At 38.3% G+C, this 19470-nt stretch overlaps 3 protein-coding genes across 5 annotated transcripts in view; 2 read left to right on the plus strand and 1 right to left on the minus strand.

Moving 5' to 3' along the window:
* The window catches only part of LOC113683335 (calcium uptake protein 3, mitochondrial), a 20664-nt gene continuing 1194 nt past the window's right edge, over window positions 1-19470 (minus strand). The window contains exons 3-14 of one of the 2 annotated variants that reach the window (XM_089191414.1): window positions 18664-18742; window positions 18452-18499; window positions 17957-18039; window positions 17680-17721; window positions 17436-17548; window positions 17274-17313; window positions 16588-16725; window positions 15867-15975; window positions 5454-5543; window positions 4693-4760; window positions 1448-1486; window positions 1-251 (exon numbers count right to left, since the gene is read on the minus strand). In XM_089191414.1, coding sequence (XP_089047540.1) covers window positions 168-251; window positions 1448-1486; window positions 4693-4760; window positions 5454-5543; window positions 15867-15975; window positions 16588-16725; window positions 17274-17313; window positions 17436-17548; window positions 17680-17721; window positions 17957-18039; window positions 18452-18499; window positions 18664-18742 — 933 coding nt within the window. In that variant the 3' untranslated portion in view covers window positions 1-167. Of the gene's footprint in view, window positions 253-1447; window positions 1487-4692; window positions 4761-5453; window positions 5544-15866; window positions 15976-16587; window positions 16726-17273; window positions 17314-17435; window positions 17549-17679; window positions 17722-17956; window positions 18040-18451; window positions 18500-18663; window positions 18743-19470 lie in introns of both variants that reach the window. The other variant, XM_089191415.1, reaches the window with a different exon arrangement.
* LOC113679275 (melatonin receptor type 1B-B) lies at window positions 6541-9206 on the plus strand. Of its 2 annotated transcripts, none has more exons than XM_089191417.1 (2): window positions 6541-6856; window positions 7839-9206. In XM_089191417.1, exon 2 carries the CDS (start codon window positions 8031-8033, stop codon window positions 9036-9038), a length of 1008 nt encoding a protein of 335 aa, XP_089047543.1. In that variant the 5' UTR covers window positions 6541-6856; window positions 7839-8030; the 3' UTR covers window positions 9039-9206. The 2 variants fall into 2 exon arrangements, with proteins under 2 accessions (XP_089047543.1, XP_027052029.2); XM_027196228.2 differs by having other exon boundaries at window positions 6606-6856; window positions 7882-9206.
* LOC149035771 (melatonin receptor type 1C-like) lies at window positions 13316-14593 on the plus strand. Its single transcript, XM_089191418.1, has one exon. The coding sequence runs from the start codon at window positions 13539-13541 to the stop codon at window positions 14487-14489; it is 951 nt and encodes a 316-aa protein (XP_089047544.1). The 5' UTR covers window positions 13316-13538; the 3' UTR covers window positions 14490-14593.

Below are 19470 nucleotides of genomic sequence, written 5' to 3' on the forward strand. Positions count from 1 at the left end.
GAAATCTTTGAAATCTTTTACTTCACTTGAAATTCATTTTACATGCACGTTAGTTTGATTTCCTCCATTCGTATGCAGGAAATTCAGTTTTCATTATCTAGAGCGTTGCAAACACTATGTTTGTTTGACAGTTCACGCCAAACCAGGAAAATTTTAATGAATAACAGCTAGTCCCCGACCTTGCTACAAGGACATCTCTCTCTTGATACACTGCTTGAATCCCTGCCAGCCTGTCTTCTCTGACGCCGGGACCTGTTTATATAAGAGATTTCACTAAGATGCCACTTTGAATAACCGGTCGTACCTCTTCTTTAAGTCATAAGTCACAAATTAGTACCATACTTCAATCAATCCCATGCCACACAAGGCGATCTGTAGACAGGAAATGACTGTGACACTTTATGTTCATCTCACTGCTAATAAGGCGTCGCCATCAGTCATTGAAATAGATACATTACAAGATTAATGTATTTAGTTTCGACATTTGACCTAAACGAAGACGATTTGATACCTGATGGATACATAAGTTTTTATTACATTACGCTGCATAAATTCACCGCAAGGATACAATTGTGTTTATATACAAAACTCCACGACATCAGTGGCGGCACAAAGCATTCCGACGAAGGAACACATCAGAAAATAAACACCTCACATACCACATACTCGAGTGTCAATAAAATTAAAAATAAGTACTTATCATTTCGGAGCGAAATTGGAAAAAAAAGACAATAAGAAGAAAAAAAAAAAGGTATTAAATAGTTTCAACATAGATTAACACTTCACAGAGATTACACTTGACCTAAACGAGTTTAAAAAGGTACAGAAACTTCGAAGTAGGTCCCAATTCCGACGGCAACAGAGATTTTACTGAGAAAAATGTGATTTAAAAGTTGAGTAGTTACCACTGCACAGTTCACTCTACAATCAAGGACCGAGAACGGTCCGAAGAATGGCAATAAAGACACTTGAAAAACTTCCGACAAAATGCCAAGAGGGCTACGAAAAAGATACAGTACTGAAGAGATTTACTAACACGACAAGAGCTCACACTTAAACCACTGAGCCTGAAGAGACCTGTCAAATACGATGAATAACTCACACCAATACTATCAACCGGCGTTATAGCTCAAGTGTGACTAAACGCATTTGGTACTGAAACTAAACTTGTCACGCAAGTTGATGACTTCCCGTCACGCTTATAATTAGACCCGTTTGTTCGCTACCCGTTGACATTTTCACAAACAAGGAACATAAGTGTTGTTATTTGAACAGCACCACGGAAGTTGTATCTACGTGTGAACATTTGTAAAACGCTTAAAAACTGCTGTGCTGACACACTGTGCTTCCTGTGAACAGAAAAAATAAATCGACTCAAGTTTTTCCGAGTGTTTTTTTTTTGACACTTCCGGATAAACATGACAATCAAAACACTCTGGGCAAAGTCCCTTGTTGTTGAGAACCACGTTCGCGGAAGGATTCCCTTCTGTCGACAATAAGAGGGAAATATTATAATTTTAAGACACCCTCCTGAGTTTCAAGTCTCACTTAAACCACAATATCACGACACATTGAACAGAGTCACGGAGAAAACCCCAAAAACGCGGCTCAAAATACATGAAATCATCTGCTAGTGCAGTGAAAAACCGTAAAGAGGAAAAATAACTCAAAAAGGGAAGAAGGAACCAGAATGGTTGGGAATGAGGAAAATTTTCCCGCATTGCAAATGAAGAACAATTCTCAGGCTTAATTTTACGATGCACAGACACTAAGTTACGGCAGAGTCCAAAATTGGGTTTGAAAACACCGACATCTCTTTACTCAATGATTAAGCTTCAGCCAACTCTGTATTTTCGATAGGAAAGTTTGAATCACGAACGTGCTGGTATTTGGACTAAAGCTAGACTTTCTTTAAAATCTCTAGAAAAAGGTCATTGCATCGCTTTGATAACGGAAGAATCAGATTAAATAAAGCCTCCTTTTCCCTGGGTAAGCTTTGTTTCCACAACTGGAATTACTTAATGAGCCACGGAGGCACCAAACAGACAAGTATCAACATGTTACGGCCAGTTCCTCGTCACCGTGCCTATTGACAAAAAAGGTTCATCACATTCATCAGTTGAGGACCCGCATAAATGCTTCAAATTCAACCCTGGATCCTCTCGCTCATCTGGGGAAATATTCGCCCGGCGCCGGTCATTTCGTCTTACAGGTCTTCCCATGCTCTTATGAAGAGGCAACCATGAGCTGATTTTTCGCTACTTTGTAGGTTACAGAGGGATTAGCATCACTTTCAACGGCCAAAAACAACAACACTAAGCTTTGTTATTACAGAAAATATATCTGCCCGAATACCTGCCCGTGCTTGATAAAAACTGATAAGAAAAGGAACGGGTCAAGCAAAAAGTAAAGAGAAAGGGAGAGTAAGAAAGAAATAACGAAAAGAAAAAAATAGAAGCTGTAAAAATGAGCTCTCGTTTGAAAACAGTTACAAGGCCGCTACTATTGGCACGTGATTAACCCTTTAACGCCCACATATGACCAAAATGTAACTTCATCTAACGACTTCAGTACATTCTACAACAAGCAGATGATAGGAATAGATAAACTCATCTGACAGACGGTGTTATCTTGATGCGACTCCCAATTCTCTTCACAGATTAACAAGAATAAGACAACAAGAAGCTAGAGTTGCTCGCGGCGTAGCCTCGAGCAACTCTTACGCATCTTTCGTGCTCTCCAAACTTCCCGCGTGCTTCATATCTCGATGAACGCACGCTAACGTATGAACCAAATGTTAAGTAGAGCTGCCGAAAGGGAGAACTGTCAAATACATCAAATCTTGGGAGTTAATTGGGATCACCAAAGTATAGTATCCACGCCTTAACGCCTGAAGCGAAAACTCAAACAGATCACAGAGACAGAGAGGTAAAGCTGGGGCAAAGAGGGACTTAATCAGAGGTGAATTAAAAAAGATTGCGTTCGGATAAACCTGGAAAACCTGGCGAATACATTTTTCGGGAGAATCTGCCTTGCAAAACATCAAAATGCATTGGCTAAGAGTACAGGTAACTTTATTTTTTCGAATAGAATGGACTCATTCTTGATATGCCTAGGGGTCTTCTTTATCACAATAGGAATTTTTTTACACGAATAAACTGCTAAAGAATGGAATTTTTTAAAACCGGAAGTTAGGGAGAAAGATTTTGATTAAGATCAGAAAGACGATTGGAAGAGCAGCTTTTTTAAGTATTTAGTGAATATTCATATTTGTAAGCCTTGAATAATAGCAGTACATACATGATATATACAATTTCTTTTCTAGTTTCATTCTTAACCTTACTTTGTATGTTATGTCTTACCTACGTCACATGTACAAATAAACGAATGAATTATTGATTTGAAAGAAATCAATGTTCGGTTGATTTGAAGCCTTTATCAACTCTACAGACCAGTCCCAACAAGTTTTAAGCTATGCAATGGACCAAAACGCCCTAGGAATTGACCATTCTTTCTGGAATTAACTCACAGAATTAAGAGAAGCTTGACCCGTTTGGGATTTGAAGTTACATGCAACGTCCGGATCAGATGAACAGACTCCTTCACTACTAAACAGTGCATTATTTGCACTAGTACCCCCGCCAATGCTTCTTAAAGGTTTTTTTTTGGGTGGAAGGGGGGGGGGGGGGGCGTCCACTATCTCCCGAATTCGAAGATTATCTTTTCCTAAAGTAAAACTTTATCTGTTTGCATGAATCAGTACGCATATTGCTACATGTCAATGAATCATTCACAAGTTCTCTCTGAAGGTGCATGCAGGTCACACTTACTAAAATAAAACACAATAATCAGTATGGAATACATAGATACAGGTCACCTATACGAATGACCCTCGAAAGCGGTCATCATGCAACATTAAAATTGTTACACTACGTCATCGTAGTTGACAGTTGTACATTTACTTTCTTTTCTTGGAATTGTTGTAAATAAATCCGTAAGAAATTACGAAGCTCTATTCACTTGAAAGAAGGGTAGCCCTGTGGCGGCTTACCTCATAAAAGTAAGATCTAGTTCATTTTGTGTCGTTTACCTCAGTGAGGTGTAATGTTAGCAAAAGAAGTATAACGTACCGTGAAGGGAAAATTAATTTTTTAAACGAATAAGCGTCTTAGGATTATTCAGGCAAGATGTGTTCATTCACACAAAAGTATCCACCTTACGTCCGAAATTTAAAGTTGGAGGGAGGGACAACGCACGTTAGCGAAAAAAAGGTTGGAGAGACACGTTTATCCTGCAAACATGGCCGGTTGTATGAACGATCGCGCACTTCTTAGCGGCTTCAAGCTTCAGCGGCAAGATAACCCTAAGATTATCTTATTATCTAGAAATAATATCTCTTGACGTTTCTCTATCGAAGTTAACGTTATTCTGCGAGGAGAACCTCGTCATTAACGCTTCAGCTCGAGCGTTTCTTCAAATGCGGGAAAGTTTAAGGCCTCGAGCTAAGCGAGCCCGCGAGAAGTCAGCAAGGCGTTTAGCACTGATTATCAGTGCCAGACTCCCGGTAAATCTCTCCCAGAATCGTCTCATGTCATCTCGTGCGCGGAGAAAACGCGCGTCATACAACGCTACGAGCCACGTAAACGTGGACCTTAAGATGTTAAAGTTGTGTTCCAAAACTAAAACACTTACCATGAATCCACGCTTGAGGCGATCCTTCATCAACTCTATGAACTCGCTATAACTTAGTTTACCATCACCTGAAGAATAACGAAGAGACGTTACATTACTTGCTAATTAAAAAAGAACCGCTGCTTGTACCAGTACGAGTAGTTCTGGAGGTGGAGGCAAACTTGAATTTCTCCCAAAAACACCTTGTTATCCTCGCAAAGGAACTCATGGGCTGAGAGTTACCACCTTCGCACTATCATGGATCTAAACATCCGAATTGCAAGCCTCGTGTGTTGTGTTCTTCGGCAAGGAAATACACTGGGCTGGAAATATTAAGTTATTTCTTTAATTTGCTGATGTGATTTACAAATAACTTTCATTTACACTATTAATTCACTATACAGCAAAAGATGACAACGACGGAAACTGCGACAGGCAAATAGGGAAACGTGTGTAAGGAAAATTACGAATTAGATCTTAGGAGCTTAAGTATTAACATGACCCTTGGCCATCTGACACTTGGTTCAAACTAAGAAGGTGTGTAAAAACGGGTTATGAATGCAAGCGGTAAGTGTGCTGAGCATGAAAGAGTGGAGAGTTGATCGTATATATCAAAAGCGCTGGTCGTGGTAATGAGGCACCTCAGTCAAGAAAGGGTTTGATTTTTAATTCCCACGGAGAGCACAAAAAGGTCGTAATACACGAAGTGTTCGTAATACGAGGCGGGTGGAAGGTCGTAAAGCGAGTCTCCCCTGCACGAAGTACAAAAATGAAAATCTCACCGTCTTTATCGAATAGTTGAAATACCGTGTGAACTACATACGGGTCCAATGTCTGCCCTGTTGAGATACGGACAGCTCTCTGGAATTCCTCTGTGGAGTGAAGGAATAACCATAAGTAAAATACGTTCAACATGAAATTCTTATTCAATTGCAAACAAATTAAGCCCAAACAACAATGGTTCTGATGCCCCGTCCTTCTCCTCTCTTCATACTTTTGACTGTCGCTCACTCCCTTGGTAAAAATTTCTTTCTCTCCCCAGCCCTCCGCTACTGTAAATATCCGATGTGGCCGCTAAAAATTTTCACCGAGAAAAATCTACGCACTCGCTCACCAAAATCACGCCTGCTCTGCCGGCTAATGGAATGGAGGAGTGTTGAAACATAAATAGCTCATTAGCGTCAAAGAGATCAGCGATAAACACCCTCATTTTTGGGCTAAACGCTTTTACAACTTAAACCACGCGTAACATTTGTCAATCAAAACCGAAAAAGCAAACAAACAAGCACAACAAAAATAAAAGTGAATCAAAATTGAGCATTACTAGGAGCTAACTAAAATTTAACACAAAGCCTGAGCTGTTCTCACCTTCATCTGATCACTGATTACATACGTTTTACGCGATTAATTGCAAAATGGAGGCAAATTATTGTGCAGGCAGTTTGAAATTCTCTCTAACGACCGTCATTGTTCATTGTTAGCAGTATATCTAAGCTGTAATGAGCTTTTCTGCGTTAATTACAATTACGTGTATCATGAAATGATGTGTGAAGTTTATTTTTGCTTTTGAGGTAAAAAAAAATCCAAATCCAAATCTCGAAATGTGTAAGGAAATGAGAATACATATTGAAGAAACCCGTCAAACCGACCGAATAAAGTTAATTAAGAAATTGTGTCGGTTTTCCTCTCTTTCTTGAACTTAACTCAAATACTATGGGAGTCTCATCTTGGAAAAAAAAAGTATCTCTCAGGCTGTGTTGAAAATATATAATGGATACTGACAAATTGTCCAAATTTTAATTCACACTTTATGACAGCTGTCGATGTTACATGAAATTAATTAGGCTGCAGATTACTTTCTTTAACGTCAGATCAATCTATGTTTACGCCTTGTAGGTGAAAAACGTGCCCAGGAGCCGAACTGCCACTGACCAGAGTCTTCAACAGCGTTATCTCTGTAGTGAAATACGTCGAAAGTACACACAAACATGATCGGATACTAGACGAGATTTTTGATACCTGGGCCGTGCATTTACTGTAAAGAGAAAGATTAATTATGCTTTGATTTCGACAAAAATTATTTACACAAGTGATAGGGTATGTTTAAAGAAAGTGCTCAAGATAACCTTCGTCCCGCCTGAGAGAAATAAAACCATTGAGATAGATCAATTCTCTGCAAAGAATGGTAAGTACTGTCGACCACTCATCCTATATCCTATAAGTTGCTTGGACAGGCAATTTCGAAACCGCCTCGTGTAGCTTTGTCATTACATTATGTATCATTCGTTTGAAAATTTTTGTCCCGGGATGACACCAATACAATTTACAGCTCTGTCTAATGAATTTCAAAAAGGCAAAAGACTTGAAAATTGAAAAATATCACGAAAAAAGAGAAAACAAAACGAAAAAAAGACCCAAACTCGTTTTACTAAAATTTGACTCATACAACGAAATTTTTCTCCCTTACGTCAAAGTTATCAGAATTGATTTACACGCACTAAATTGGTGTTTAATTATTCGAGGTATTATGTTTCAATATATTGTAATAAGTGTCCCTGTTTTTTTATTAAAAAAAAATTCCTGAAATTTTTGCTTTTCTTAAATTTCAAACTGGTTTCGTTGAAAAATACTAATACAGTATCCTCCAGGCGTTAAGTTTTCAGTATATACAAATCATACAAATCGTTCTTCCGGTATAATCGCTTTCCTGTTTGCTAATCTTAAGCCTGAGTCAGATTAATGGTGACATTTCTTTTCATACACACAAGAATTGTTTCCATGAAACCACTCCACGCTTACCGAGTATTTCTTTGAGCAAACAAAATGCTAATTTGAATCACACGAACTTCGTCGGGTTCATTTGAAAAATAAGCTCCAATGATAAACCGTTTGCTTACCTAAAAAAAAAAAACCTTGGGTGGTCTTTGAAATTTAACTGCAATATATACTCAATTGTTATCAGTTTCCATAAAAGTGTCACCACTTGTTCTAAAAGTGATTACCTTTTTGTTAATCAACAACCAAATTACGTTTCTTTTTCAGATAAATGTGCACCTGCTCACATCAAAAAAATTCATGCAAAATCATGCAAAATTGTGCCCAGTATGATAAAGACAATATTACGTTACCTGGGTTTTAAATAAGCCTTTTTTTCATTTCCTAACAAGGGCAGATAACGCATCGTTTAAAGAATTGCCTATACACCCACAGATCTTAGCGAGAAAGCAAATTACATCAACCGATTGTAAATCGAATGCGGCTTACATCCATGGACAGGAGTGGCTTTTGGTGCTGAAAGATTCAGGAGGCTTCCACGACAAAATCGTCGACTGAGACAAATTTCCTTGGCTTTGTTAACAATGGCGAGTGAGGGGCAAACAATTCTTTCCCAAGAACTTCAGCAAAGATCACTTGGTTTGGTTGTCTTCGAAAGTGCTCTTATGATGTTTATCAATATTCTGGCCTTCATAGGTAACATGCTAGTCTGCTGGGCTGTGTACCGTAACCAACGACTTCGCACCATACCAAACATCTATGTCGTTACTCTGGCCATGTCTGATGCTCTCATGGCAATACTCTGTATGCCAATGTCCGTGGTTCTTCTTATAACAGGAGAGTGGCCATTCAGCAGTGCTGTTTGTCATTTCCAAGGATTTTTCTGTTTTTTCTGTGCGTTATACTCTTTGCTGCTTATGACTGCAACGGCTGTGAACCGATATTTTCGCGTGGTGAAACCCAATCTTTATCGCCAGCGTTTTAAAGTAAAATCAACATGTATCTCTGTGGTTGCCATAACACTTTTCGCAGCTTTTGGTGCAGGGCTTTCATCGATGGCTCAGTGGGCCACATTTATCGTGCACTACGGTAAAGTGATCTGTTTTATGGACTTCGATACACCGTACCTGGACATAGCATACATGGCGTATTTGGATGTTATCTACATCTCTGTTCCCATTGGAATCATCACCTTCGCATATTACAAGATTTTTACAACCATCAAACAACATAATCAGGAGATGAACAATACAAGAAAAGGGGCGAATCTTCGACTGAATGTGGAAGAAGTGAAAGTAACAAAGGCACTTTTCGCTGCTGTGCTGGGCTTTATCCTCTGTTGGGGACCTATAGCTATTATTGACATGGTTGATTCTTTCTCAGCGCATAAACTCGCTATCCCACGGCAGGTTTTCATGTTATATATATATCTCGGTTTTGGCAGTTGTTTCATTAATCCTGTAATATACGGAGTCATGAATAGAGCGTTTCGAGCAGAATTCCTACGGGTTTTAACTTTCTGGAAAAGGAAGAATGAAGTGGTTCAACTTGATGGAACCTTCACTGTTGCTGCCCTGTCTTTTTCACAGTGAAGAGAAAGCACATGTGGCACGCCGAGCCGGGAAAATCGAGATTTTCCAGCGACCTTTAAAATAATCTTTACGAAAATGGAAAAAAAGTAATTCTAACAGCGTGAATGAAAGCCGTTTGTGTAAACAAAATTCATACTTCTAATAAAACACACAAAAGGAGTTAATAAACGACGTATATTTATTTGAATTGCTTTTATATAATTTCGTAAATCCATATTTTCGTTCAAGAATACCGAACTCTTGTTACTTATTTTGTGGAAAAGGTTCGCTTCTAGATTTCATGCCGCGCACCCGATAGAATTGAATTGTAGGCGTATCAACGAATCAATTTGTTAGGCAAATGTTTATTTTGAAAATACAATATCCTGAACTTTATTTGACGCAAACACGTAAAACACGGTCTCTACTGGACGAAAGGTCAATTCATTATAATATATTTTGAGTAAGACACTTAATCTATTCGCATAGTACAAGGCCCTTAGGAGAAGCAAATTACTCTGGACGAAAGAGTTTCCTTTATTTTTCTTTTAGTGGCTGGATGCCGGGACAAAATTAAATAATTTCCATGAAAATTTAGACGTGGAAAACGGTAACTAGTGAAACGAGAAGCGCACGAACTGGACTTTCATTGCATCGCAAGTATTTCGAAACCTCGTACACTATCATATTATGAAATAAGTTTTCCTCTGGTGCCTTCAAGCAATGTAATAGCCTGAAGATATCCAACTGAGTGAATAAATGAAAAACAAGCATTGTTGGGACTGCGTCAAAGGAGAGCGTGATCAGTTATTCTTTGAGAACGATTGGAACATTTATGAGTTAGAGAACTAAAACCTATTTCAAAGAAGAGGCGTCAGTTACATATTTTTAAACCAATCACAGGCTGTAACATTTAACGACAACAAAACGGTTTCGAGAAATACAGTTACTTCTGTCGGAATAGAGGTAAAAGTCTGAGGCGCAAAAAATTAAGAGACATGCACATATGTTTCCTTCTGTAATAGTCATTTACACTAAATAGCCAAACACAGTCGTTTTAAACCTTCACGCACCATTTGTCCTGGAAGCGTCTTGACAACTTTGACATTATGTATCAGAAACATTTTCTTTAGTTCGATGTACACATAAAGAAGATAAATATGGATTAGGGCCGTTTTACTTCCTGATACCTTATTAATCTGTTTTGCGTGCTTATGTGTTATTTTAATACGAGCGATAGGAAATTCTAGTAATGATCTTCTTTGGGAGCCACACCGAACACTGAAATAATGAGAATTACTTTCACTCGAAAAGTCGTGTGTTTTCACCTTGAGCGGTTGCCATACCCGCTTTCATTAACACTTAAGCATCATGCGTATAAAATTTTAAAGACAATTATTAAGGATAGCTTTGCAAAGGGGATTCTTTTGAATTCAAGCAAACATCGGCAACAAAATTGTGCTAATAGATGTTGCATACTTAGAAAAAACACTGTCAATGAAAGTAAAGTGCTCGAGAAGATGGCGATTCGAATGAAATGATCTTGTAAATGACAAAGCGAGATTATTTTCGCGCACTTCTAAAACGCGTTTATTGAGACACGACGGAAAATGAAAGTTACTTCTTCACATTGAAATGTCAGTTTAACTTCTGGCAATTGTAACCCGTATCCGTTGCCTTGAAGCAGGAAACAGTCTCTCCTGCTTCAAGGAGAAATAGATGACATTTTTCGTCCGAAGTACTCTCTTGTGGCCTAAACGTTTCTCTTTACATGTACTTCGTTTGTTTGGTAATCCTTAAACGAAATTAAATAAGAGTCTATTCAATGACGAATTTTGTAAGAAAAGATCTTCCATACTCCAAATAAATACCGAAAAAGATTACAAAAAAATCACCGAACACTCTCATATCGCCAAACATTCATTACCATTAAAAACAATGAGAACATTTAATTTACACTAATTGAAATCATTTGTTAATTTGTTTGGCACAGGAAATCGTGTACGCGGGAACATAATGAAGATTCTAGTGAGACATCATCTTAGAGCCGACAAAAAAAAGACCCCCTAACAATCCTAATATACCACACAAACTGACACAGAATAACTGAATCATAAATTTTAAGCCCCCACGCATTTCAACACTTGGATCCATTCATGTCTCGAAATTTTCTACCTCTTTCCTCTCGGAAAGTTGAAAATGTACACTTAGATTATATCTTTCAGACTCCATTTTCCGGTCAATTGTTTCTACTCCTGACAAATATTCCATTTACGCGCGAAAAAGCTTCCTCAATGCCTTTACCTCCGCCCTTTTATTTTTAAGGACGCAAATTTCTCTTAAAATCCTCTAAAGCTTCGATCACTTCTCCAAGTAAGGTAGTAAAAAAAAAGCAATCTAGGCGCTTAGTGCTAATCACCCACCAGCACTACGGCCCTGATATCAACCACTGATGTCAAGTTCTTACGCACCACCCACGGGAACATCAAAGAAATGAAATGCCCATACGGGTTATACCCGGAGGAGAATTTGATGTTTTTGTTCGATCGATTGATTTATAATCACTTTATATTGCCCGAATGGCTTAATGAATCTTTGCTTTCTGTTTGTTTCTCCCACCTTTTTCATTTACCCCTATCTATTTAGCTCAAGGAAATGCGGTAAAACCTTGTGTATACCTAATCTTCGAAAATATACGTATTCACCTTTTCGTGTTTCACAGTTTTCACCATGCACGCCACAAATTGTGATCAGTTTGCTTAAAATAAGACCAAGTTTAGCAGAGGGCCAAATCTAAGATGTAGAATTGTTACAAATAATTTACGGGTGTAACTGAATTACAAAACATCATCTACATTTTCAATAGTCTCGGTGCTTCAAGCCATAGTAACTCTAAAATCACTTTTTTTCCAAGTAGAAACACTAGTTATTCGCTTTTATGATCAGAACAAAGCCGGTTTTGTCCAGTAAATCAAGCTTACTTGACACTGAAAATTTCCTGGTACCTTTTTAGCAGTTTTCGGCACATTGTTAGAAACCTTTCAAGGGAGTTTATCGGCTATAACCATTTAGTTTTTTTGTCTTACAGCGTGCCAGGAAAAAAATATGCCTCTGCATTAACGTAAATGTTTTCTGTAATTGTTGTCAGTAGCCGTTACCTACATTTGTGTGGATTAATAATTACTTAACCGCATTTCTAATGGCTATTGGTGTTGTTGTTGTTGTTGTTGTTGTTGTTGTTGTTGTTTTTTTTTTTGAGGGCGGGGTTGCTGACATCAAATTTGACTGAAATGTAATTTTTCAATAATACCCTCGCTAGACTGAGTAGTGTAGACAGTTATCTCCCAGTCCTTTCCTTCAATTTAAATGTTAATTCAAGCGTCAGTAGCTGTTTGTGAACCACGCGTTGTAGTTTTGCGGGATCCGCCAATATTACCGAATTTTTCTCCAATTGACGACGTCCAGGGCCGCTTGCATCATTAGCACGTGAAGACAATTTACGACCAGTAAGGTTATACGCAAGTTATTCGCAAGTTTGGTGAGGCTATTAGCGCGAGTCATGCGCACGCGCTAGGGGAGGAGCACAAAAATATGCGCTCCTCCCTTCACACGTGACTCACACTTCGCGCTAGCCTCGTGCAGGCCTCTGTTCGACTGAAAAATGCAAAAAAAAAATACGTCTACTCTGCAGGCTAAAGAATGATCACCTACGATAGCAACTAACTTATCAAAAGTATAAAATAAAACAAAAAGAAAGAGACTCTCCCAAGCTCGGAGGATTTAACTGTTGTTATGAATGCATAACTGTTATTCTTCATTTAATGTTTATCCGGACAATTGCCCTCCTTGTTGGTATTGCCATAATGGATTATCCTTCAAGCGTTCTAAATATACTTGTGGTTTGTAGGCATGTACTTGACTAAACAACAATATGATTAATTAAGCTTATAAAGTTGGGTTGATGTCTTCTTGTTGAATTTTGTTGTATTTCTGTATTCACCATGATTTGTAGATTGAAAAATGAAAATAAAAATATTGAAATTATACGTACAGCAGCTGCTGTTGTTCGGGTAGAAAGTTTTTAACCTGTTCGATAAACAACCTCCCGCGAAATTTATGGCTACTTTAAGACGTTTAAACTTTGAAGACATGACTCTAATTATATTTTACTTTACTTTACCGTCAAATAATTTGTTTCACGATTATAAAAAGTCTCTGGTGAAGGATGCGAAAAACCTGACCTGCATTAACCTGACAAAGGAGGACAAACTCACACCTGCCTCTTCGCAGATAAACAATGCTAAGTTTCTATCCGAGAATAGCCACACATTAAACGCTGTGGTCATAACGGTTTATTCCCATGCAACAACTTTAACACTCCTTAACTACAAGGAATTCCTCTCGATTCAAAAGGAACAGGTGTCTAATTAACTAGTCGTCACGATGTAAATCATCGCTAGCACGACGCTTCCAACAAATCATGCTACACAACTGCTAGAGTGTTACAATTTTCTTGAACAGATGGCTACGGAGGGACAAGCGCTTCTTTTTCAAGAGCTGCAGCAAAGATCACTTGGTTTGGTTGTCTTCGAAAGTGCTCTTATGATGTTTATCAATATTCTAGCCTTCATAGGTAACATGCTAGTCTGCTGGGCTGTGAACCGTAACCAACGACTTCGCACCATACCAAACATCTACGTCGTCACTCTGGCCATATCTGATGCTCTCATGGCAGTCCTATGTATGCCAATGTCCGTGGTTCTTCTTATGACAGGAGAGTGGCCATTGAGCAGTGCTGTTTGTCATTTCCAAGGATTTTTCTGTTTTTTCTGTGCGTTATACTCTTTGCTGCTTATGACTGCAACGGCTTTGAACCGATATTTTCGCGTGGTGAAACCTAACCTTTATCGTCAGCGTTTTAAAGTAAAATCAACGTGTATTTCTGTGGTTGCCATGACACTTTTCGCAGCTTTTGGTGCAGGGCTTTCATCGATGGCTCAGTGGGCCACATTTATCGTGCACTACGGTAAAGTGATCTGTTTTATGGACTTCGATACGCCGTACCTCGACATGGCTCACATGGCGTATTTGGATGCTGTTTATATCGGGATTCCTATTGCAATCATCATGTTCGCTTACTACAAGATTTTTAGAACCATCAAAGAACACAACCACGAAATGAGCTGTAAAAGACAAGGGACGACTCTTCCCTTTAACGTCGAAGAAGTAAAGATCACGAAAGCTCTTTTCGCGGCTGTGCTGGGCTTTATCCTCTGTTGGGGACCTATAGCTATTATTGACATGGTTGATTCTTTCTCGGCACATAAGCTCACTATCCCACGGCAGGTGTTCATTTTATACATATATCTCGGCTTTGGCAGTTGTTCCATCAATCCCATAATATATGGCGTCATGAATAGAGCTTTTAGAGCAGAATTCTTGCGAGTTCTATGTTTCTGGCGAACAAAGTAAACTCCACTCGGTCTCTCTTTTACTCTTCAAACCAGTAATTTAGATCAAGGTCAAACTTGTCACGAAAAACTAACATAGACCCTTAAATATATTTGTTTGCAAACTTAGTCGCGTCAATTATCGGTCGACTTTTAATAGCAGTTTTCCATTAATTCCGTCGTAAAAGAGGTCATGGATAACACCTTGAGCATGGACTGACCGAAAAAGGCCAACGAAGAAGACTCAACATAACTCAAAATTCTATCCTTATTTTCTTTTCATTTTTTAAGACACATTTTTCCCATCCTTAGCCTACATCAGGCTCGTGGCACCGGCTGATTAATGCGGTTCCGCCAAAACGGCGGGAGTCCGGCAAAAAAATAATAATTGTGGCTCAGTGTTGCGTGCAACGAAAAAAATGTTTTGCAGCTCTTTCACTGACAACCACAACTTTTTAAAGGATCTCAGAGTTAGCTCGTTTGATTTTTTTCCCTACGTGTAAATTGTAAAGGAAACAAAGACGTCTGGAAAGAGTCACCGACAGACCTTTCAACTTTATTCCGTTTGACGATTTTCCTACTTAGATTAAATCCAGTGGCGCGTAACCCAGAAGTTACAGGCGACCGATAGGGCATGCAAAAGGAATAACGACTCAATACATGGATCGCAAAAACCGTTTCGTGCCGAAATATATCAATCTAATAATCAATTTAGCGCACTCAGTTGAATACAAGTTACACGCAAACATCAAACTTGCATAGGTCCTTTATTAAGAGGTAACAATGTAATCTGATGGATGTCGAATATTATTTCACTTAACACATTAACATTCATAATGTAAATTTTCAAAAGGAAAAACACCTGCCTCTTTCAACTTCGACTAGATAACTTTTCATCCGTAAATAGTTATCGCCAGGGGTTCGGTCATTATTTATCTCCTAGGGGAGGGGTGAGTGGGGGGGGGGGGTTAGTTGTCACGATAAAATTTACCCGATTCTCCCCCCCTCCCTATAAGGCTTTGTAATAATCGAATGATTCCCTCCTCGTTGACAGCCAGTTTATTATAGTCTCCCCTTTATAATCTGATGGCGAAGACTAACCCCCCCTCCATTCCCCCACAAGAACCTGCCCTCCACACCCCCCTCCCCCCTCCCCCAACCATCTAGACGGGCGAATTATAGTGATCAGATGTTGAGAGTAAGAGGTTAAGACAATAATGACAATAATCATGGGAAAAAAAACCTGAGTGACTTTCAACTACCATGTTCACCAAGTATTTCCTGTACGTAAGTTTGGACTTGTAAAAGGGGAAAGAGTTTTCCCGGTGCGCACCTTCACAAATCGAAATAAACTCAAAACAAGATATAAAACACAGAGGACTGATGTTCGTTGCCATACCTTGTGTGACGGCCTGTCCAGCGATAGAGTAAATTCTCATGGCCAATGAGAAATCTTCCAGGTTGTTGAGAAACATTCCAAACCTCAGGAACTGCTCAAGAGTAATTCCCTTCAAGAAACAAGTTGTCGACAGTTGAATAATTTCCACGATATTTGTTTCCAGTCAGGGAAAGGAGAGAGCCTTTAAGACTGAGGAATTCTTGATCAAGTCGTAGAAAATAAGACCCCCATATGGCTCATATGGGTGTTTAATTAAATACCTCTTCACGTGATGTGGAGAGGCATTCAACGCAGCAATGGTCTGCATAAAACTGACTAGAGCTTTCCAAACAATCGTAAAAACAAAACAAGGGCTGTCATGGAAACCGTTCTCCCGTTACGAAATGATGCTTCCCCTCTGGAGAAATGGCATTCTCTTGAAGAGAGAGAAAGAAGGGGTGGAAGGGGAAAGGGAGTAACGTTACGGCGCAAAAGAACATGACTCCATCATATGGAGTCATGTCAATCGTGCCAAAAGTCCTACGACTATGAAACCTGCTATGCGCAGCTGCCACACGGGTTCGTCACACAACATGCGAGTTACGTGACGCGTGTGTTATGTGACGCGTGTGTTGCAAGACGGATGCTACTTCAAAGAAAACGGTTTTTAATAGAAGCAATTGAATTGATTACGATACTACTAACAGTTAATGACAGAAGTAACAAATTAAAAAGATCCTACCTTTCGTTGAGTCAGTCTCTTTCCAAGTCTGTCTAAGTACTTCTGGATTTCCTCTTCCTCCAACGAAGTATTTCTCAGCAGCAAACGAGCAAAACTGTCTTCTGGTATGGTTGGCATACCCCTTGAATATTCCATAAAGTGGACACAGTTAAGGAATTCATTTTACTAGCGGTTTGTACCTTGGAAATACACCTTCTCTACACATCATTGGTCTTTCGACGAGCGAGCTAATTTTTTTTTCTTGCGCTAAACAGGACATTCACGACACTGCTGATCCTTACTATTCAGAAAGGAACCCATTTAAGAGCACCCAGCTATGAACAGGCTATTGTAGCAATGGTCTGAGATGCAGGTCTTGGTGGGGGAGCCACAATGTTCAAATCACCGAAGTTTGATCCCCGACCGAAATCCAAATTTACCACCCTCGCTACCCTAAATGAAAATTTACCTCCACACAGGACACGAGAGTTATACCCATGAAAGATCTCCACCTTATTTTGTCATCCTTATTCTCGTTTAGGTATCGTAAACTGTAAGAATCCATCTCACATTTATTTTTATTTTGTTGTGTTGACTTTTTTTGAACTGGAATTTGAAATGTTCTCGTAGATTTTGTGACCAAAAATCGTGAAAATACATCTGTTTTCACAGATGTTATATTAAGTGCATGTATTACTAAAGGATATTTCCATTTCAAGGACCTCTAGTTGAACATCTTGCATAAATCTATTAAAAAGAATAATAAAAGTCAAGAATTAGCTGCCCTTTTCTTTAGTAATATATCTTAACCTGTAACACGTGTGTCTGTATATTTATGACTTCTCTTAGGCAAACATTGAGTAACTTACTTGGAGAACTGACTTAGAGTAAGTTGGCCAGTTCCCCTGGAGCCAAACAGATGCATGGTTAGCGTGGTCTTCTCAAGGCAGCCATGATTCTCCTTTCCATTTTCCCGTATTGCCTGAACATGAGTAAAAAAAAAAAATTTATAAAAAGGCAAAAAAGATTATTTAATAATTCACTTTTTCACTTAATTTTACATCTTCTAAATTCCAACTTTTTTTTATTGAATTCAAAGTTTTTATTCCTTACCATTGATTTTGCAGAAGACTTTTTATTAACCATCTCTTCAAGCTGATAAAACATAAGGAAACAGAGGAAAGATTGGATTGATCGGTAAATCAATCATCAGTCACTCACTAAAGCAAAACAAGAATCTTGTTTATACAAGTAATCACATCACACATTAACCAGTAGCCTTTAACCTAGTTTGAGGTGTTCAGTTAGTTAAAAGTGAAGCACAATAGTAAACAGTGCCATAACATGTCCATGTGCTTTATGTAAACTTGTGTTATCTGAATTAACCTACCACAAAATATTCCTCCTTACAAAGCCGGCCATTGCCATCTTTATCCAACATTTTGAAAGCGATTTCCAATCCTCTTTGAGATTCTGGAAAAATAAATTTATAAGAAAATTTACTCCAATTCTATAATAGATCTATAAATCACATCATTTGTACAAATCCATCATTAGTAAGAACCAATCAGAAAGTAAGAATAATTCAGCTTCTCACAAAATGAAGGAAAGAAGTATGATGATATTACCAAAGACAGCATTTTTATCATTTAAAACAAATAGAGACCATGTTGCTGACTGGGTCTGTACAGTGATAGATCACAAAAGATGTTGAAATCTGGTAAGAACATCAGTGACACACTTGGCTGCACCTCGTGTGCCACCTTTTTGTATATACATGACTGGTATAAATGTACCACTATATAAATTACATAACTGTAACAAAACCAACAACATCAAAGTCCCAATTTAATGTACTTATAGGAAAAAAGTTGTAATAACATACTTGTTAAAATGGTAAGAAGGAACAAGTATTCAGAGAAGGTGATGACTCCTGGTAAGCAAAAATATAAAAAAAAAATAGTTATCTTGAATTACATAGATTACAATTAAAAAATATGTTCATGCATAAATCAAAAACATCAATTTGAGGACAATATCTGTTACAAAAATTAGCAAGTAAGAAATTAATTGTTAATAACATATAAATGAAATTACCATTATCTTGCAGCTTGCGAAAAAAATTCCTAGATCCCATTGATATTGAGGGTGTATTGTAGACCATCTGAGAAAGAACCTAAAAGTAAATAAAAGAAGTAACTTATGAGTCACAAGAAGAAGGTATATGCTGCCATTGTTTACCAGTACTATTTATTTATTGACTGAGTAGGAGGGCTGAACAAAAAATTTATTTGGCTTAAGGTCAGGAATTCCAAACTCCACAGAGTGAGGGCTATGCACAATGAACAAGAACTAAATATTTCCATCCTCCTAATTGAACCCAGTTGATATGTACATACAACCACTAAGTCTTAAATTTTGAAATCATGTTTGAACCTAAATGGTTAACAATAACACATATTTCCTTTAGATGGACAGGTGGTGGATAAAAAAAACTTTTTCTTTGAAAACTTTGAATGTCTTCTGGTCAGGACCAGAAATTTGCTTCCAAATTATTTCAAGTTGAAATCCAGAATTTGAATTTGCGCACTTCAAAAACACAGACTGGCTTGGACTCATCTGTTCCCATACAGATCAGCTTTCATTATGCACACTGGACATACAAGTCATATGATAAAACATATATCACAAAGGAGACCCCTTGACCCAGCAATCAGATTGGTGGGAGATAATGAAAGGCCCAAGTTCAAGCCCAGGGTTAGTACATTGTTTCCTTACTAGCCAAGGCAAGACATTTCATTCTAACAATGTCATGATTCACCCAAGAGTATAAATGAGTAGTGTAGAGTACAAAGTTTGTGATGCCTCCACTTCACATATGCAATCCAGTTTTCCTGACTTGTG

Source organism: Pocillopora damicornis, chromosome 13 (assembly GCF_964200805.1).
Source record: "Pocillopora damicornis chromosome 13, jaPocDami1.2, whole genome shotgun sequence".
Classification (NCBI taxonomy): domain Eukaryota; kingdom Metazoa; phylum Cnidaria; class Anthozoa; order Scleractinia; family Pocilloporidae; genus Pocillopora; species Pocillopora damicornis.